Source organism: Bombus huntii, chromosome 4 (genome assembly GCF_024542735.1).
Source record: "Bombus huntii isolate Logan2020A chromosome 4, iyBomHunt1.1, whole genome shotgun sequence".
Taxonomy (NCBI): Eukaryota; Metazoa; Arthropoda; class Insecta; order Hymenoptera; family Apidae; genus Bombus; species Bombus huntii.
The window spans coordinates 6,892,850-6,915,096 of NC_066241.1; the positions used below are offsets into that span (position 1 = coordinate 6,892,850).

At 39.3% G+C, this 22,247-nt stretch overlaps 1 protein-coding gene and 1 long non-coding RNA gene across 3 annotated transcripts in view; one reads left to right on the forward strand and one right to left on the reverse strand.

The window, feature by feature from the left end:
* The window catches only part of LOC126864649 (serine/threonine-protein kinase NLK), a 232,167-nt gene extending 215,584 nt beyond the window's left edge, over positions 1-16,583 (forward strand). For both annotated transcript variants that reach the window (XR_007689272.1, XM_050616192.1), the window contains one exon: positions 1,700-16,583. Coding sequence is in view for 1 of the 2 variants with exons in the window: in XM_050616192.1 (XP_050472149.1) it covers positions 1,700-1,754 (55 nt within the window). In the remaining variant the exon portion in view is untranslated. The remainder of the gene's footprint in view (positions 1-1,699) is intronic.
* Positions 1-21,885, reverse strand: part of LOC126864667 (uncharacterized) — a 188,488-nt gene extending 166,603 nt beyond the window's left edge. Inside the window, exon 1 of the long non-coding RNA XR_007689280.1 lies at positions 21,749-21,885. This is a non-coding gene — a long non-coding RNA (uncharacterized LOC126864667). The remainder of the gene's footprint in view (positions 1-21,748) is intronic.
* Between the last annotated feature and the right edge of the window lie 362 nt (positions 21,886-22,247).

A 22,247-nucleotide genomic window follows, 5' to 3' on the forward strand; every position in this document is an offset into this window, starting at 1 on the left:
AAGTATCGAAGAAGAAAAAGAATAACGATATAGAATCGTGATTAACGGCCGGCTGTCACACATGCTGACAGCTGCATGGAAATCAGATGAAGCGTTTTTATTCTGTTGTTCATCTCCAGACCTGTCGGTTGCATCTCCCTTTTATCCGTTGTCTTCCCGGCAACGTAAAATTTGAAGAGTCGAGTCTCGCGAGCTATTTGGATATCTTGTCCACGGACTGAAACGATTCCGAAAGTAACAATCAAAGTTTACACAGTGACAAATTCAAACGCCGCTCGCGCGTTACGATACAGTTCCTATGACATAAGATGAGAAAAAGAGCGTGACAAAGAACGATTTATCCGATACGAAATGTCCACGCGACTCTTCGAATCGATCGTCACGAGAACGCAGAGCGTTTCCTCGGTCGAGAGTATCGAGAAGTCGATGAACGACGCGGTCCGCTGGTAGTTTTGGACCCGTAGCTGCCATAGCGAATTTATTCGACCGTGTTCGCACTTGTTCCGTTCATTCATCGAGTAATACAGTACATAAAAACGACATTAATTAACGCATACGTAATTCGTAGAAGTAAAGCAGTATGATACACGCTTGAGACACACGGTAGAAAAATGAAAATATAGTCTACGAATCCCGTAGTTAATTCATTTTCTAGAAGAACCACGAATTCTCAAAGATTTCGAGAGTCGATTCTTTTGTTTTCATAAAAATCCCTTTCTTCGGGCCAATCGTTGCGGAATGTATTTTAGTTTGCCATATCCGTTTTCTCTTTTTTTTTGTTCTTTTCATTTTTCTACTTTTATTTTGTATCATTTCTTTTTTTTTTTTTTCATCACACCACTATACGATCTACCGTAACTCTAGTTGAGTTTTTACGTTGTTACATCCTCTCACCGATTGTATTTCGACACTTTCGAGACGCACTGCTGCCACTCGTTGACGATATGCTGCCCCCATCCCTTTTTACCACCATATGTCATCCCTTTGTCCGATTGTTTAGCCGACGAAACTCGAAGTGCCGTTTGTACGAATGCTTTCGACGATTGCCCACGTAAAAAGAAAAATCCTTTCTAATAGCGAGGAGCACTTTGCACTTTCGTCGTGTACCGATCTTAGTGTTCAAATCTCTGCGCGTGAGGGTATCGTCGAGCCATCGATACACGTAGTCGGTTTTACATTATCAACCGCGTAGATGAATCGCAGGAAAATGGGATCGATCCGAAGATGTGAAACTGTATGTTATAATTAGTGTTGTGTTGTCAAAGTTGCAGAAGATAAAAAGAATTCGTGGACACGGCTCGTTGATCTTGGCTCGAAGATACCCTTGACTGTGGGGCTTAGTAAAGCTGCTCTAAAATGCACGAAGAGGACGAAGAAGATGTTTGTAACGATGTTTATAAAGAAAACGCTGTTTTTTCCTCATTTTACCAAGTCCCTAGTCCGGTGTGTTTCGTTCGGAACACGGCACAGATAGCCGGAGATTTGAAAAAGTAGCTATACACCTCTGTTTCTCCCGCAAGTCTCACTTGAGAGAATATACACACCCCCGAGTAACGATCGAAAAAAAGCACATGAACGATAAAAAGAAAAAGTACAAAATAAAAAAGATAGAACGAACGAACAAAAAAAAAAAAACATAAAAAAAGACTTGTTTTCTTTAAAATGGCAAGCACTAATGATCTGTTCGTACGACTTGCAGCTCCACGGTGGCTCATCCCTCGGAATTGCCACCCTCTCCTCACCAGTGGGAATAAAAATCTTCTCCGAAATCGCGAAAGCTGATGACGAACGCGCGGCCGAGCATTCGCTTCGCTGGAAGACAGATGTTGAAGAATTTTCGACAGCCTGGAGAAGAAGAGTGAGAAAGGACGAGGAAAAGAGATGGGCAAAGTGAGACAAGGATGGAACGAAGAAGAGGAAACAGGCTGGAAAAAGGGCGAAGAAAAGAGAGAAAAGCGAATTCGGAGAAAGAAGATGGGAAGAAAGGAGAAGAAGAAGAGCCAAGAGAGACAATAGACTGCCGAGCGCTGAAGCCTCAATTTTCGACTAGCTGATATGTATATACATAGACACGTGTATGTATATAGATATCTATAAATATATATTATACATACCGCTGTATACATACGAGAGGGAGCCTAGGAAAAAAGAAAATATACCGAAATACAAAGGCGCACGATACGAAGAGCACAGTCGAAGGATTGATACACAGAAGAAGAAGAGGAAGAAGAAGAGAAAAGAAGAAGGTGAATCAGTTTCGAGGGATTGGAGTTTGGTCAACTAGAGAAGAAAAGACGAAAGAAAAGGAGGGCGTATACGTAGTTTGTAAGAAAGGGTCGAAAAGACGGGCCAGTCTTCTTTTATTTTCTTTTCTTTTTAGATTTTACACGCTTCTATCATTAATGTACATGATACACATGTAAAACACGACCGCTGTGGCGCGTTTCCAACGATCGATTAACACGGGAGAAAGGTGACCAGGATCGATTGCTCCTTCGTCGAACGTATTCGTCCAATTATTCCAAGAATAATCATGTGTAATGTGTGTGTATATATATATATATATACACACACACATACACATACATATACATGTATATATATATATATATATATACATATACATATACATATATATATATATACATATATATATATATACATATATATTTTACACGATTTCTCCATCGGTAAATTTGAGAAGCGAAAAGAAGCGTTTCAGAGTACTCCGCGAGTACTCCAGTTTACCTTGTACCTGCTGAAGCGGAATCGTGGATGAGAACCGTGTTCGCAAGAGGATGAAACACGATCCATAGGATCGATCGATGGCCCCTTTCGTTCCTGAATTTTTCAACGAAACGCTCAGCGCCACCCTTAGGATGCATTAAAATCGGTTCGTAAGCGTTTGTAATTAGCGTGTCCTTTTGAGATGGCGCACACACGACCGAGCCACTTCGTCGGAGAAAGGAGAACTCGAGCGAGAAGCTGCATGTAAGGCGAAGACGGAAGAAGCAGAGTCACGAATCATGGGCAGAGTCAGGATTTTCAAAACTTTGCATGACGCACTGCGACGCGAATCTTGACTCCAAACGGGATGTGTCTTGAACAAAATTGGGATTGAATCTTAGAGAAATCATTCGAAGTTTCAAAGAAGTAGACATAGTTCTCTGTTACGCTAGGAGTCGTTTATTTGGGCGGAATGTTTCAAGAACTCTAATATAAATCGTTCGTTATGGGTTGAGGACCATATAGTTTAAGTACATCGACGATTTGACATGCTCGAATAAAAGGAAGAAAGTTATGGATAGCGAAGAGAACCATGATCTATGAGTATTGTATTCGATGATCTCGATGAATCCTGATGTTCGATCGATACAACGATCGCGTCCATGGACTACGATCTAGAATTAGATCCTCGCGCTGATCTACAAACAGCCGAGGACTCTTTTAAGAAGATACAACACCTGTTGGCCGAGATATTCGCGACGAAGAGCGAACTTCCGTTTGCTGAAGTGCAGTGGACACGCGAAAGCTGGGCTCTAGTTTCCGTATCAGTCGCTGCGAACATTTAGTTTATTTAGCGAGTTACGAACAGCAGAGATCCTTTGATCCGTGGTGATCTCTATCAAAGTGAAAGATAGGTTTTTTAAACGAGAATTCGAAATGAGGTTCTCATCGTTTCACGGCGTCGTTCTCCATTAAGAGATATTCTACTATAGTTAGGTCGTTGTTTGTAAAAATGGGACGACGTCGCTCCTCTCTCGTAATTAGAGAAGTCACCTTGATCCGAAGGTAATTAGAAATCGCGTGCATTTCTAGAAGATACGATGCTGGGTTCGCGTGTGGTGGATCGCACGCAATTTTATTCCAATAAATAAATGCACTGCCGACGAATCGTGGCGATCACGACGGTATTCGTGAACTGAAGGAGAACTTAAGAAGCGAAGAACACAGCGTTTGAATGGAAGAAGCGATCCCTAAAAAGAATCGAAGAAGAAGGATTTGTTCGACGTTGTCCAGAGAGTCGTCTTTGGTGTATAGATAAATAGACGTTCTAGTTTAATTTACCACGAACTTTATGTTAGAGCGCTTCCGTGCGAGATCTCGCTTTGGTTTTTCATTCTTTTTAGACGTGAATGGTCGCTTACGGCCTCCGGAGTGTAGAATTAGAATGTCCGTTCTACTTTCCGAATCTGATTGCGTTTGAATTACTTAGTTTCGTTCTTCTTACGTATAAGCACGTTGTTCATGTGTTACGATCGATTATTGTAATTGTCCTAACAAGAAGGTTTTACATCTTGGCCAGGACAAAGTAATCGTTGTTCAGATCACGTCGAAAGTGTTTGTAGTACCATTAATAGTTAACAATTACCATTATACCATGAATTCAAACGCACTCTGAGGCCGGACGAGCGCGCGGTATACATAATTACGTTCTGAGTGTGATTTTACTTTAAGGAAACTTAGGTAGCCAGTAGATTTTCACGAGAATTACCGTAAGGACTTTTAGGTAGCGATTTAGCGTTAGTAGCAGAAAAAAGATAATTGGAAGCTCGTTTTTTATTATTATGGGCGACAAAGACGAGAAAGCAACGCATGTGTTCTCTTTTTTACGCAGACTCAACTAATTTCTACTATAAAACCATTTATTCGCGTGATCACGAATAAATACAAAAAAACACGTAACGATTATCGTTTAAGTAACCCTTGGCGAAAAGGGAGTTAATATAGAGAAGGAAACGGTCGGCTTTAGGGAGAGAATTTTAACGAGAACGAGAAACAGCTGCTTCTCCTGAGACACGAAAAAAAGACATGCATTTCTTTTCGAACGATCGATCAAGACCGTCGTTTTTACGATTCGGAGCAATAGAAGTGTGTACGTTTAATCGAGGTTTTGCAAGGGAAAAAATATTCAAATCGAAACCATCTACTCTCTGCAAACAATAGATGTACAGGAAATAAAAGCGAACATAGTCTATTAAATATATAATGAAGTTAATGTTTAAACGCGCGATCGCGATTTGCCCAGGCGTGTGCTAAATGTTCGGAGACGATATTGAAAATGTTGCGATCTTGTACCCTTTCTTCGTGGAAGTTTTCTGGTTTTGTAGAATTTAAATAATGCCGGTCTGATCGTTTCGGCTAGCTGAAGCGCTTCTTCTCGTCATATGTAAATACGTCATCGCGTTCACCGTGTACATATATATTACTAGTTCATAAACTAAATCACCACAATCAGAGACCAGCAAACGTGGCCCGCGGAATGCGAAATTTTCGTCGTGTCTAATCACAGACAAGCAACAATAGCTACATGCAGTAGCTACGTAAGATGATGAGTCTATGAAACGTAAAAAGTCGCCTCTTTGTTGTTCAACTGTGAAACGATTATACGCAGCGAAACGATGTCGCCTTAATTAGAAACAGTGGAAATTTAAACAAATCCCTCGTACCACGAATATTTGGACGGACAGTGATGTTCCTCTTAGATCTTTTCTTTCATTCTTACTCTTTGTATTCTGCTGCAGTGATGTTGATAGCGTGAAAATTGCTTTCCGAATAAGATATGGAAAAAACGTTGTGTATCTAAAATTAGAAAATGAAAAGAGAACAGAAGGTTACTGAATAAATAAATTCGCAAAAACATTTAGAATTCTTTCCCTTTAGAAACGAAATATTGTATTTTAAATTGTTTGATTGGAAAAGCATACTAGTGTTACCGATCGATTGTAATTGAAGAAATCGTGGGTTACAAAGGGCGAGATTTCCTCGAGACTGATATTTTAATTATTCAACGATTATAAATCTAGCTCTCCACTTTCGAAACACAATTGAAGTGACTTCTGGAAAAAGGACTCATAAAACGAAACGATGAGTTGGATAAATTGTATTAGAGATTTTAGTCTCTCAATGTTAGCCACTTTCCTATTTTCATATTTATAAGAAAGAATTTAAAAAGTCTCTTAACGATTCAATCTGTAGCCTAAGAAATATACTCGATATTTGTCAAACATCAAACATATTTGTCATAAATCCATAGACTCCTATCCCAGAGAGCTCTTTAACTATTTTTGTTTGATGCGTGCCAATGCAAAAAAAAAAAGGTTCACCTTGTTTTATCGCGGACTTTTACGTCTGGACTCAACGCTCTTTTATCTTTTAACAGCCTTTTGAACGATTCACGAAAAACTCTAGGCTTCACTTCCGCGAATTTTACTTGTCAGTCTCGTGGAACGCTCGTTCTCGCCGATGGAAAGTGCGAGAACGCTTTCAAGCGATTGGTTAGGATAAAAGAAAAAAGAAACGAAAGAAAGGAAAGAAGTGAGTGAAGAAAGGGTAGGGATTTATCCAGGACCCTTTCTAAGCGATAAGTGGTGAAAGAGGAACACCGTGGTTCCGTCCAAGTTTCGCAACGGTCCGATTTGCAATTTGATTAATTACAAGAGGAAGCGTGGGGATGAAAGGAGTGTGAGAAGATAGCGGAGAAAGAAACGAAGGGAAAGTTCGAGTGTACGTTTGAGTGTGTGCGCGTGTACCCGAGGGAATGAAAGGGAATGGAGCGAGTGTGAGCGGGTGAAATTCAATGTTTCCTATTAAATGAGAAAAAAATTTACAGATAATACATAGACGATTACTTAAACAAGATTTGTAAATACGTAGCTCACTGTAGCTGGTCAGTTGGGCATTTAACGATATACACCTCGAGATAAAGAAAGCGGGCGACAAAAAAAAAAAAAAAAAAAACGAAGTAGCAAACAAACGAAAAAGAAAAGAAGAAAAATGATAATTAAAAAAGGAGGGAAATTTGAAAACACATTGAAGAGAAGAATAAAAAGAAAAAGAAAACAAAGAACGATACATAGAGATACATTACTCTCTTCGCGTTATTACACACACATACAAGTATATAGTACATACACACACACACGCATACACATACACGTATGTAACAGGAACAAACATTTTTTGGAAAATTAATGGAATGGCATGTTTTGTTGGTTCTCGATCGCAAGGAGAACGACGGAACATAAATGAATAATAACTGGAGGCTAGGTGATAATTCATAAGTCGTAAAATACCTACGTTATCAGATAATGACGATATTAGACAATTAAGCGACAAGAAAAAAAAAATCCACGTATACTTCACACTAGCAAATATGCCTTCGTTATGGAAAGTGGCTGGCACGTGATGCACCAAACAATAAAGTTGCTACAGATTAAAAATGAAAGAAAAACTAGTAAAAAAGACGACTGCAAAACGGTGGGTCTCTTGTCTCCGATTTGGCACGTCATTATTCTTTTTTTCTTTTTACCTAGTTTCCTTCCTCCAACCTTTTTCATTTTTCTCTGCCTCTTTCTATTTTTTATTTTCAGTTCTCTGTCTCTAGCACTGTCGGTTGGAACACGTCTCTTTCACAGGTTTTACACCCGCACCGTTCTTTCCTTCGACAAACCATGGCACCGGATTCAGCTCAGCTTTGCTTTCAGCTACTTTCGTTTCTGCTCGAAGAGACACAGCCAGTCGGTTAGTAACGACACGAGGATACAAAAACTGCCAAGACGCCAGTCTATTACCTAATTTCATGACAGTCAGCCACACGAAGTTCAAATAAATAAACTAGAAATTAGGGCTGTACTTAAAACACCTTTTATAGTTCCTTGAACCTTCCCTTGAATCCTCCTCACGTCAACCGAACACTTCACCACTTTTACTCAAGATCACTATGAACAGTATTGGATCCTCAAACTCGCTTCCAATGAATAATTTCCAACGAAGCCTGTGAAGTTCGAATCAAGTATGAAACCACGAAAGGGCGTTATAAAAGGCACCTTTGTAAATTAAAAAAAAAGAAGAAAATCTAAAGAGAACCGCTATATTATAAAATATATAAAATATAATTTAAAATATAAATATGTATAAAATACGATATAACGTCATTGTCCCCACACTAGTAAGACGATCGACTGGCGTGTCTCTCTGAGATCCCTGCAATTAATTGGTCCACAATTAATCCACAATTGGTCCACAACACGCACACACCAGATTCTTGGTGGCCAAGAGACGAGACAAGAGTGACGCAGATTTCGCGTCCTTTCTCTCGAACGATTTTTCTCCCTTGATACGAAATACGGGAAAAGGGAGAAACCAAGATTAAAAAGCTAAGCACTTTTCGACTTTCGCGTGTACAATGAATAGCCGAGCGTATTTTTTTCTTTTTTTTTTTTTGTTGAGGGACGACAGAAGGGAAAAAGAAGGGGAGAGAAGCAGGAAATTCTGTCGCCGTCTTCGTATCGTTGTAGCGTCGTAGCGGAAGATGATAAACGTGACGACCTGTCGTTAGTAACTAAGAGGCCTTAATATATTGCGTTTACGATATATTATAACACAAACACACATTCACAGACACACGTCGGTTCAATTCTAAGCATAAAAAATACACGAGAGTAGCATAGACGGGAACACAAGATACACATTTGGAAGTTAAGTGCAAGTAATCGATAGTACAGGGCACGGAAAACGAAACAATCTATTTAGTAAACAAATTCTAGAGAACCCTGCGACTGCGAGTAGTTTTGGATTGTTCGAGTAGATTCATCGTACTGTAAAGTCGCATTTTTCTCTTTGTAGAATCGTTACGGATTAATCTTGCTATCGTTCCTCTTATGTCGATACCGTCGATACGTGATTAATTTAATTATTAAAATTTTAGTTCGTTTGAACGAATAATAATATTTATCTTCTCCAGTATAACGAGATTTCGAAATAAAATGTAAAATGAAGCTACATTTGTACGAATTATATATTTCGTAATATAAGAAATTCTTTCAAACGTAGTATTAATAATCGTGAAAGAATTCAAAAATATTCCTAAAATTGATTCAAAATTTTACGAACAACTGATATTCGTTGTCGTGGATAATAAAAATTATCAACATAAAAATATTTGAAGGAGAAGCTTCTAAATCTTTTCATTTATTGCGAAGACTAGTGTCTTCGAATAGAATCAAAATATATTAGACAAGTTCTGAACTGAACGTATAATCAAATGATTTTAAATTACGTTATAAAGTTAGAAACTTGGACATATTGTAATTTTAGCATAAGAGAAACGATACGTAGACGTGGAGACTTTACGCGATAAAAATAAGAGTATACTTTTAAACATAAATCTCTTGTAGCAAGAGAAACGCTTGATTTAATCCTCTCGGTGTCTCTAGCACGTTTCCATCGTAAACAAACTAAAATCTGATCTAAGAACGAGTACCAAGCATAAGTCGAAGATCGAAAGCACAGAATGGGCAGTCGTGGGGTCCTAGAAAACGAGTTTAAGCGCGATTTTCCTCGTTCTATTCTGCATGGATTTCAAGATAATGCGTTAAACGGGTCGAGGAGGAAGAAATCGTTAACGTATATGTAGATGTAAACGATGTAGAAATAAATGACGAAGAACGTTTATGACTGATAGTAAAGGCAAGATGGAAATGGAAATGATGCCAGTTTGATTTATGCGGCACAAAGATTAAAATATAATTTATTCCATTTCTGGAATATTTCCAACAACGAGAACACGATTATTCGATTTCTAAATATTTGAACACAGTATTCGAAAGATTCTAAAGTTGTCCAGAATATTCGATATAACGTTTTGACGTTTTAAACATTTTTAAAAATAAGAACGCTAACCGATTTCAAAATATTTGGCTACTGTATTTGGGAAATTCCAAGTTTCTCAATATCCGATATAAAATTTTCATTTTTTCGACGTTTCTAAAAATAAAAACGCTATTCGATTCCTCGATATTCGAATATTTCGTTTGGAAAATTCCAAGGTTTCTATATATGCGATACGAAGTGGTGAATTTATCGATGAGAGAAGAGAATGAACGCAGAGAAGAACGAGGTAAATCGATTTGTACAGTGACAACAGTTTTCCAGACGCACGTCTGTTCAGAAGCAGATGGGAAGGTAAATTATCATTTGCACGTGCCACATTTACAGCGTATCTCATTCTAAAGAGGACTTTACCGATCGTAGTTCTTCCCTGGGAGTACAGTTTTCGCATCAGCACTGCCAGTTTATCATTGTTAAACGGAGGAATCGCCATCGACCCCATCGCTTTGTTCGCGTTGTTCAATTCCGGTCTCGTTCTAGATTCGTAGACGTTCAAAGAATTTTTCGAAACGCGTGTAAAGTCCAACATTTGCCGATTATATCCGTATCCACGTACAACTGCTCCTAAATAGTTCCAACAACGTTTTCTTTCATAAAAATGACCATTGATTCGTTGTAACAATTTTCATTTCACACATCGCTGATTCAATTAGAAATAAAATACTTTTCGGAGAATTCTTCGGACGTCTCTCGTACTTTCTAACTCTCTAGCAGAGTGACAGGGCAGAGAAAGAAATTCGAATGAGAGAAGAATAGTTCGTCACGTGCGTGTAATATCTGTAAAAAGGAAATGGCAACCGTCGAGGAAATAGAATCGCTATAGTGACTTTGGAAACTCGACGGCGAGCACACTGTTAGCACTCGTAAGCGTGTAAATATTAGCGTGTAACCTCGAGAATTCGCGTACCTTGAAAGTAGCCCGAAGCCTTTTCACAATTAGCGATAACGGAAGAAGAAAGAAAAGAAAGAAAGGAGTTACAGAGAAGAGAAAGAAGAAGAAGAAGAAGAAGAGGACACTTCGATATTCCCTCGATGACGAAGGGTATGCATCGAAAAATGAAAGAAAAAAAAAAAAGGGAAGGAGATAGAAACGAAGGGAGAAACAGGCAGGCACAAACACAAAAAAACCTCAATCGTGTTGTTGTAAATAGTAGAATAGAGCTCGATCTAAGGTAAACAAAAAATCGTTAAGGTTCTAAGGTTTTAATCGTGTAGGGTACGTACTTAAAAATTATTCGAGGACGAACATTTTTTCAATGGGCAGGCACGTATTTTTTAGGGTTAGCAATCGCGTGGGTGTTAAGACGAGCGTCGAGCTGTGGAAGTTGTACCCTTGTGTACGCGTTTTCTGATTCTAGTATTTTCTCTTTCTTTTTTTTTTTTTTTTTTTCGTCACTTTGGATTCCTCATTCTCCCCTCGCTAATCTTCCATTCTCGAGCTAGACTGTAAGAAAGAAAAAAGAAGAAAAAACTGCTACATTCTCAGAAAACCCTTGACACCGAGAAAAAAAGCTCGCGCCCGTCTCGATGTTTCCTTTTTTGCGTTACGTGATTGCGTTCGTTCTCGCGCAGACGGGCGAAGCTCGTTTTTACTCTTTCTCTCTCTATACACGTACGTATATATACATATAAATTATACATATATATTAATAAAGGATAAAAAAAAAATGAAAAAAATAGCTGGTACTTTAGTATATATAAATACTAGGCTCAACGATCCGGCACTTCTCGATTTAGGAAGACGATCTAGCCTCTTCGGACGCATCGCGCGAGGATATATTTTTTTTAAAACGAAATATCTCGACGGCATGGTTTTACTCGCAGAACTCTCGCTCGTTCGACTCACTTGTCTCTTTCTCGCGTTCGAATCATCGAATACGAGTCCCCGAATCATGTAGCAGACTCTGAAATACTTCGAACCGTGGAAACACCTTTTCGCTGGAACGGAACGCCTCTCGAATTTTTCTTACCGGGACGATCTATGTTTCTAGACGAGATTAGAACAAAGTCAAGTGCAAACGATGAATTCACGGAAAAAGGAAGGAATAAAGAAGAAAAATGAGAAGAAAAAAAAAAAAGGACAAAATGCGAGTGCTCGATCGTTGATCGATTTATGATCGTCTATTTAATGTTCTGCGTGTCCCTTGTTCTTGGTGTCTTGTACTTGTAAATATATCCGTGATAAATAAACCTATGGAGTCCTGTCGTTTAAACAGCCGTCGATTAAAAGAAGAAAAAAGAAAAATTCCTCTGTGATAGCTTTAAAATAGAAACGATGCAAAACTATTAAATAAAATAAAAATCCTTTACTTAAATAAAAATCGTATTCGTATGTATCGACTCGAATTGTTAGAACACACAAACTCACAATTTTGCACAAGTAGTTTATTAACGGATCATGGAATGTTATGAGAATGATTGACGTCAGGACTTCTCGAACGTGGTTTGCAAGCAGGTTCGTGAGAAACGCGTGGCGAACCACGCTCGAAGGGTGAATCTTGACCTCTTCGTGGACTCGTGCGTTTAATTAACCCCCGATCAAAGCCACCGATTAGCGTGGCGTCTGTATATACAGTGAAATTTTGTCGGCGATACGTGTACGTAAAACGATAAGCGTGTGAACTCTTTTAAAACTTTACAGGTACGTTTACGCGTAGAGGTTCTTTCATTCGTTTTATCCCCGTTAAATATTTTATTCTTATTAACGTCACGAGGAAACGTTTCTAAGAAAAATTATTTATTTCTGACACACGATTCTTCGTGTCACAGTTAATAATAGAGAATATTTAACGAGGTGAAAATAAATGTGACAGCCTGTACATGTACGAATATTCTACGGATATGTATATGTAACAAATTCTTTCGTGTCGATGCTATTACACACGTAGGATCGTTTCTATTAGCGGGTATATATGTGTACTTTTTTAGAGGCGAACAGGCGATCGTCCATTCGCGCTCGAACCACTCTAAATTCACGGCCAAAATAATGTTTAGGGATGCTCGTATGCCTTCTACACATACACCTGAACACACACGAACACTTGTAAGATTTATATATTAGCTGGGACGCATGGGGTGTCGATTAAATTGTCGCGACCCCTTTCCCATACGAAAAGAAGAAACAAGTAAAAGATAATAAAAATTCTTACAAAAATTGGCTCAAGAATATTTAAAAATTATTTATATTACATTACAGACCATCCACCTTTGTTCTTAAAAATCTAGCGAAAGAAATAGAATTATTGGACACATTTGAGACTTTTCTCTGAAACAATCGAGTTAATCTTTTCCGTTTTACGGAGTTTCCATCAACCGACGATGTCACCCCGTGTGCACAGCATTTAATGTACGTTTTCTCTTCCTCTTCCTAGCAATTTGCCCGAACTTTCGTACGAACGATGCTCGTGGAAAACGATCGAGAGCCTCGCGACTAAGCTCGCTGGGAGATCGTCGATCTATAAAATCGCGATAGTCTGTATCTATTAAGAAACGTCCGTCTGGCGATAAGGGCGGACCTTGTGTAATATATTATTACGTCGCAACGATAGGTGGCAAGAGTTAATATTTGTAGGTAAAAAGATAGGGAAACGAAGTAGAAAGGCTGATCTCCGCCGTGTAATTTTTGTATTTTCGGGAAAGCGAGGCCGACCGACCGCGTTAATAATGGTAATTGTAAAGACAGTACAATTTTGCATCGCTACTCGCAGCGTTTTATTAAATACGATTTAGTAGAGGTCAGCGATTACCGAATAATCTTTGTAATATAAAAGAAGAGCACGAGTGGGTGGAGAAATATGTCGCGGAGGTGTCGAGCGACGATTTCCTAGCTGGCTCGATTCTCGAAGAACGAGATCAGAGAGATATTTTTGAAAAAACTTTTCTCGGAAGAATATTTTGCACGAAATTCGATAGGAGTGGCGCGAAGAGAGCGGATTTTTCTCACGATAATAGAAGAATTCCCTGATGATAGAAAAAGGGAGAAAAATGTACAAGATCGGACCGAGAACGCGCTGTCTCGATCGAGTTTCCGCCTTGCATCGTCGATAAAGTTCGGGGGTGTTTTCTTCGATATGTTCTAGAAAACAAGTGATAAGATTTAAAGGCCGTCGTAACAGAGGCAATGTACTCAGTGTAAATAGGAAAGAAAAAAATGAAACTGTAAAGAAGTAACACGAATGCAGATAAGAAACAACAACTAAAATAACAATTACGTGTCTACGATGCCTATATCTGTTTAATCTACGTAAAACGAGATGGAAGCAATTAACTGCTGATCACTATTAAACTAATAACTAAACAACAGTTTATTCTATCTGTGTGTGTCGGTTTCGATTGGACATAGATTTTGTATCACCCTTTTCTCCGTGTATGATGTGTAGCCAGGGGGTCGATTTCGGGGGGGATGCGGTTTAAAACGAAATTAATTTAATAAATATACTTATATATTTAATTTAATAAATATAAATAATAATGAGATCAAATTAAAGACAATGCCTATGGACAAATTTTATATTACAATCTATAACAATTTTTACGTCGGAGAATAAATTTTTGTTTTTAATAGATCCATGTTTGACTTTGTACGTTCATCGTGAAAGGAACGATCGATGATCAACGATTGGCTACGAAAACATTAAAATCCTATCCCGTTCCCATCGGAATCGACCTCCTGAATTGTAGATTCAATCGTGTCTTTCACAACTAAGTAGTCTTTGTAAATCGATTTCCGATAGACGAAGTCGCGTTTCTTCGAAACTAGCTCGTAACTTAAAACATACTGTAAGGAACCGACCATAATGGTATATCAGTATATCGATACACTGTTGCGTCGATCCTTTACAACGGAGAGAGGAGATTCGCACAGACTATTCGATGTACGCTTTCGATCAACGCGCGATCTTGATCGCAGTCGATATATTTCAAGATTTATCGTGCACATGTCGTAGATATATCTACGCACCGGGTGCTTCGAGACCAGTTTTGAGAAATTATTGGAAATCAAAATTCGAAACGAATTACCATTACTGTTTCTTTCGCGTCAAAATCGAATTTCAACTGTTATCGAACGCTTTATCAATGAATTTTCACTCGAACTTATGCTTAAAGTTTAGTTAAATAAAAGATTCTCGACACATTCGTCCTTACGTTTCTTTCGCGCTTATGAAAAATCTGGAATTGTTATCGAACGCTTTATCGACGAGTTTTCGTTTGAAAATTATGCTTGAAATTTAATGAAAATTCTGGACACGTTTCAAGTATGAACGTTTCTCGAATAACATTTTTGGAAAAGGAAAAAACAGAACGAAATTGGTCTTAAGCCCTTATTTTCTCTGGTAACTAGCTGTAAAAACTTCATCAATTATAATTAAGACCGCGTCGAGGATTTTTAACGAAGAATCTAAACAAAAGAGAGGAGTTTTTATTTGCATTTTTCTTTTTTCTTTAGATTCTTCGTTAAGAAGAGCGATCTATCGATATATGCACATTTATCGTCGTAGAGTGGATCTTCACGGAAAAAAGATCGTAGTCGATTCCAGCCTTTCTAATTCCAAGCGTTCTACTCTACAACTTTCGGCTAAATAATCAAATACCATGGGAAACTATGAATCAAAAGATGTGAAGAAGAGAAAGAAAAATGCAGCACGTAAACACACGGATAAACAAACGAAGGAACACGTCGTGCATGAATGCACGCGTGTGCACACACATACACACACACACACACACTAGTATATTCACAGCGAAAGGAAAAAAAGACAAAAATTCAAAGGCGAGGCGATTAAACTTTCCCGATGAAATTTTTCGATCGCTCGATAATTTGCATTCGCGCGTCGTATAATTTTTCGCGACAACGTAGGATCGATTGTGTAAATTAAGTTTATAAGATTCTCTCCGACTGGTAGCGTAAGAAACGATCGATCGCAGCGAGAAATCGGAAATAATCCACTTTCGAAAATCTAACAACTAAAATTTTCATTTTCATCGAGATTATTTGTTTGCAATAGTTTCTATCAAAATTGGAATGCACGTGTGGAGAATTATTAGATATAATTTGGTTTCTCGTTGCATGCGACTACAAGAAAGAAATTCTAGTTCATACGCATAATAAAATAGCAACGTTTTGTATAGTGCGAGCACGTTTTTCGGACTCGAAAGTTTAATCGAAACCATTTTTTCGAAACTCCACGTCTCAGCCTTCGGACGATCGACAGAACGACGAATTCTAAGGACAAACAAACTAAAATAAAAGGAAAAACATGGAAAATCTGAAAAAAAAATACCAGAGCATTGAAGACTGGCAATCAAAACTAACGTAGGCAGATTTAAAACGCAGATTTATTCTGGTGTCTAGCACGATCGTGCGCGGCCTTGCCAGCACGCAAACGACTCGAATACAGAAATTATTTTCGATATGTCGTGTGTTTGATGTCGAAGGAGATCGTTCTGTTTGCCTTATCTAAATTTATCGACAATGCAGAGCAAAGATCGTTCCTGGATATCTTTGATTAAGAAAACAGAAAAGGAGAGAAAAAAAAACAAAATTAAAGAACATTGATGAGATGCCAAAAAAAAAAAAAAAGAAAAGAAAAAAAATTGATTGAAGCAGGAATTGTGTAAAAATAATACGAAAATAATATCCTTGGAATATTTCGAAATATGTATTTGATTCGAGTGTGTGACGACGATCGTACTAAGCAAGAATAAATCGGCGAAGGAAACTAAATGCAATTCTATGCAACTCTCCTTTAAAACAAAAAGTAAACAAATAAAAAGAAATAGATCGTACAGTTTTGCGAGTAAAATGCGCGTCTAATGTAACGCTAGTGAGTAGATAGGTAGGTACCTGCATTTCATGAAATTTAACATGCTTAAATAGATCCTTAATAAATCGTTATACATGTTTTGATAAATCGTCGTCCTTTTTTTTTCTAATACCTTCAAAGATACTGACCACCGTTTGTACTCCGTGATTCGGAGGCAATTCCATCCAAATTTTACTTACACCTACCTTCGTCCTACTACCAAAATACCATAAAAAATATATTCATTTGAATAAAGAAATTATTGGCAGCGCGACAGAGTATATCAATACAAATTACCTGCTATTCTTACAACATCAATCCTTTGTTTCTCGGAACGCTCTTATCTAAATTAATTTCATATCTCTGTGAAGGTCGCTATCAAAATATCAAATTCGTAAAAAGATATCTTCATTTTGAAATACAGAACCATCGACAACCAGCAGAATGCACTATTCAGAAATATAGAAAAAGAAAAATGCAAAAATGACGCGGCGATATCCGTTGCAACAAAAACGCTGCAGTCATCGTGTCTCGAACTCGCATTTGAACAGTTCGTTTCCTTTGTGACAAAAACCTCGTGACACGATACCAGACGACGGGGAATTCTTTTTCTGTTTGAAGAAGAACGTCTCGAAGGCGGAAAAAGCGCGAGTACCGACGACCAAGTCTTGGCTTTTGCAAGTGGCGAGTTGAAGGAGGTCTCCGAGTCGAGCAATCGGCGCGCACGACACCGATTGGCAGTTGGGACATTGACGATAAATGGCAGACCGGCTAGCGGAGAAATTACAGCCAGGGAGATTCTAATCAGGCTGTCGGACGCCATAAGTTACGCTGTTAAGGAGTCACAGATAACAGCCGAGAAAATAATAAGACCTAATGAAACTGTTTGCAAGGCTGATTAATGATAAAGGGAAGCGAGTCTTAGATTACACGTGGGCAGGCCTCTGGGCTTTTTCCTTTCTCTCTTTACAGCTAATATCATTACCCACTGGACATCCACATGGTTTCTTCTCCAGCTTTCCGTCCTTTTTGCACGCTGTCTGGCTGGCTCGCTGAAAAAGGTAACGGATTTTGCCCGATCGTCGAGATTTATCGATCGGACTCGCTGATACACGAATTAACTGTACGCGGGATCTATCGAGCGGAGAACCGATCGTTCGAGGTAAGTTTCGATGTATAAGCGAAGATAACGAGAAATAATTGACGATGTGGCGATATATGCGCAATATCTTTCCGCACTTTGCTATTGAGTCTGTTTTTTAACGTGTCGACTCTATATTTGTATCTGTTATTATCTGCAATCGTCAAAACGAGAATGGTAACGGTGAGTCAAGATCTTGAGAATTGAAATTCAATCACGTAAATTCGATAACATTTAAACGTATGAACGCTGCTTTAGTTTCGTAAGTGCTTAAGTTATAATCTTAGAACTGCGGATATTTGTGCAGTTGATAAGCGTAAATATTCGAAAACGTGCAAGAACAGAGAAAAGACAGACAGATGTTCCATTCCACGTAAAACATTGTTCCGCGATACTAACCCAACTTCGACTCCCACCTAATACGAGAAACTGTGTCCAGAAGAAGAAATTAAGACTCGAATTTCGGGCCGGTGACCTCGTTTCCCTCTCTCTAACGTTTCTGTTCTCGTCGAAAAGAGTACCGTTTCAAAATTGCGGCGCACAGTGACCGAAAGCGGAAACCAGGGTCGCGTTTGGCCCGGTGGTCCGACCTGAAATCGACGTGATCGGCATATCGACGACTACGACGACGAGGACGATGACGACGATGATACATATAAGCAATGTTTACAGGCGGTACACGATAAGAAACGACGTTCGTGTCGCGCGAAAGAGAAGAACCTCGAAGCCGGCTTTCTTCGAGTTTCTTCAGTCTTCCTCTGGCTCTCTTTCGATTACGTGCTCACCAGTTTTTAACTGCCGCGTATGCCCGTCGAATCGCGTGCTACGAAGTTCTTAATCTATCGCTTTCATCGAACGTGCTCGCCCGTTTCTAACTATAGAAACTAATATCGTTGGAAAATATTATCGACTAGTCGTTAAGTGCGCTGATGCGATAACGAGTTGCGAGTTGCTCGTTTGACTTGTTCCAGGCGAGAAAATACGATCTTTGTTAACTGTTATCTGTTTTTGGAAGAGCACGGAACAGCCAAGGATTTCTTATAATTATCGGATAATTTGTTCGTAGGTGTGCTACGTAATTATACAGTGGAAAAAGGTATATTTAATTAAATCATGAACGGTTATAGTTCATTCTTAACGATAAGTTTGTCTTTAAGAAAGTAAAGCTCGTGATATTTTTCAAGTGACTACCTTATTAATAGGAACATGAAGATAGCTTTAGTTACGTGTCAAGCACGAGTCTAGTAAAATACAACGTCGAGGAAAAATTTGTGTAAAACCTAAGAATTTTGCGATCGCGAAGAAAAGCAATTAAGAAAAGATTCCATTGCCCGGACAAAACTCTTTTATTAAAAATCTTGCAAGAAATTCGCTCGACGTCGATCATCGATCCGAAACCAATGACGTAACAATATAGAGATATTAGAACGCACTTTTCTACTCAACTACAGTGTTTCCAAGCGACTGTGACAAAAACATACGTAATGTTCCACCGATAAAGACGCGAAACGAACGAAATGATGTCAGCGATTTGCAGATATAGCGAAAGAGCGGCGGCTTAAGTGAGATTTAGCCTCAACGTGCGAGCAAAGTGTCGCGAAAACGAGTTTCGTTACGTCAGAATGTCGCATGAAAATTCCATCGTGTCATCTCTGGTATTTGGTCGATCGAACGTCGTCATGGAACAGTGGGACAGTGAAAAAGAGACACGGAAAACGGCTAGAGGATCGATTTCCTTGTTTCAGCCTGCCTATTTCGGTCTCGACCAGGGAAACGACACTCGGCCAGGTTGTTCGCAGCGTTAACGACGCCAGTTTTCACGCGTTTCGTCGCTTCATTGACAAAACGAGTTTCCGCGGGACGCGCGCTGACGCAAGTGACTGTTTACGATCAACACGTGCTGCGCAAGAATGAAATGCACGGACCTCTGTTGCCAGTTATGTGTCGAACGCTTCGCGATCCGTTCGTCCTCGCATTCTCCGTCACTCGAAGGGCGCGAAATCCATTTTGAATCGATGATCCAACAAGTGTGTTTATGCATCGATCAGTTGTGAATTAAACCTCGCGAGTTTGAGCTCCAAAGTGTGGTTCGAAAGTTGTGCGAAAATTTGTCCGGTGAATTGAAAGTGTACTGCCTCGAAATTCGAAGGAAGTTAGTAAATTTCTTTGAATCGACGACCCAAGAAGTTTTCGTAAATCGATCAATCGTAATCGAAAAGTTAATGAATTTGAAAAAGTGATTCGACTAATTGGAGATCTCGTTGTTCGCGTATACAGAATTATATTCCTCAGTTTGAATAGCACTGTATAGCGTTGAAATTCGGAGAGAATGATACATTAAGTTTCTTTGTATCCACGATCGAAGAAGCGTAGAAACTTTATCTTCGTCGATCGATATCGCTTGTGAAAGTGCTTCGCTTGTTAAAAGTTTATGATTTCGTATATGTAATCTCTGTGTATGGTGTATGTATAAAATTACATACTGCAAATCGCGATATATATTGCGCTTCAAAATTCCGAACATATCAAGAAAGACTGAACGTATCAAAAGTGAAAATTAAAAGATCGAACGTTTAAGATTCCTCGTGTACGTAAGTGCGATACAAAACTACGTATTTCGAACGTTGGTGTATTGTTTAGAAGTTCGAAGAGAATTGTTAACATTTTGAAACTCGTACGAGCGGAATCTTTGCCCCGAATCACGCGAGTACAAAGTCGAATCTCTCTGTTCCCCGCCATAACGAAATCTAGACGAAGGTGAAGAAATTCTTCCTGGAAAGTGGATCGTGGAAGTGGAGAACGTCGTAAATCTTGGTATATCCTCTAGGAGGAGCGATGGAGGAACCGGAAAGACCAGTCGCGAACGGCGTGACAGGAAGGATCGCGTGGATCTTTGTTTTCGCGAAGCTCGATAAACTACGAGTACTGTCGTTGGAGGGGGGGAAGGCGGTGAAACGCTGACGACAGTGATGTAACGGTGGAAAATAAAGCGGTGACTCGCGTGGATATTGGTACCGTGTGCTGGCGCACGCGTAAACACGTGGAAGCGGACTTTCCTCGAATTTCGGTGGCAGTTTTTCAAATACGCCGAACCGGTGACCAACTCTTTCTCTTATCGTGATCCACGAGTCGAATTTTAATCACTGTTCGAGAAGATAGCCGTTTCGCGCCAATATTTGAATTTATATTTAACGAACCGCGAGACTTCTTTGTTTAACAAGATTCGGTATGGTTATCGGCTCGGTTATGATCGCGAATTATCGTATTATCGACGTTTTACGAACGTTAAAGTGCAACGATCGGCGAGCCTTGAATTTTTACTCGAAAACGTCGCCACTCCGTGGCCATATTTGAAATAGAATTTGAATTTCAAATAATACGATATATTCTTCAAATCGATTCGATATGTTAATATCAGTTTGTGTGGTACATTAAGAATCTATGTGATCGTGAATCTGCGATCCTATAGATCGTCGTCTCGTTCATATTTTACAGAAAAATAAACAGCGAAGTGTGACGATCGACGAGCTTCGAATTTTATTTGCCGTACAAAATTGTTGAAACTTCGCGCCTATATTTCAACTTGAATTTCAAATATCGCGATGCTTCTTTCAACTCGATCTCCTGCATCGACGTACTGTACATTTGTGTAGCAACAAACGATTGTATATTAAGATTCTTCGTGATCGTGAAACTATCCTTTAATCTCGTGGATCGACGAACGAGCGGTGAAATGCAACGATCGACGTGTTCGAGACGCGCGAACCATCCGTCGAGACCATATTAAAAAACATTCTTGTGTAACACGTCAGATTCTATTTTCGACTTGGCCAACCTCTTGACACTCGTTAGAGGTTCCACGTTCCCGTATCGAGAGGTCAAAACTGGAGCTGTTATCGCTCAACTGTACAACCACGCTGGTCCATAATTGGCGCCAAAAAGCATATCGAAACCAGGAGAAAAGTCGAGGAAACGGAATATGCACAGCGATCAACGACTCGTGACGAATTTACGTGTTTCCGCGATTTAGAGAAGTTACGCTTCCGAAAAGAGAAATCACCGAGCGAATGAACGAATCGCCGACTCGAAACCGATTTTTATCAAGAAAAGTCTAGTTTTCCGTTCGACTCACCGACTTTGTCGATCCCGGAGAGACGCTGCACGACGAAACTTTATATTTCCACGAGTTGCACAGCTGACACGGTAATCTATATTATCGAAGTATTACTGTCAGCCCATCCGTTCCTTTCCATTGCTACGGCTTCCTCAGTTTCATGCGGTCGTTTCATCGTGGTTCTCTGCTTCTTTCGGTCTCGACTCTTCGCCTGCAAGATCGTTGGAAAATCGTTAGATATTATGGATTCGAGGAGGAAGATGGGAAAACGAGAAAATTTCCAACTGGCTGATAAGATCGACGAATGAAGACACGAAGAAGCGCGAAGGAGAAAAGATTGATCGTTGATTCGTTCGAAATCGTTGGGTATAGCGTTATGAACTGGAAGAGGAAGATGACGAAAGAAGAAAAGTTGGAAGAGATGGATAAAAGCGATAGAAGAAAATCTCGAAAAACGTGAAGAAAGAGAGATTCGTTCGAGAACGTTAGATATTTTATTACGAACTCGAAGCGGAAG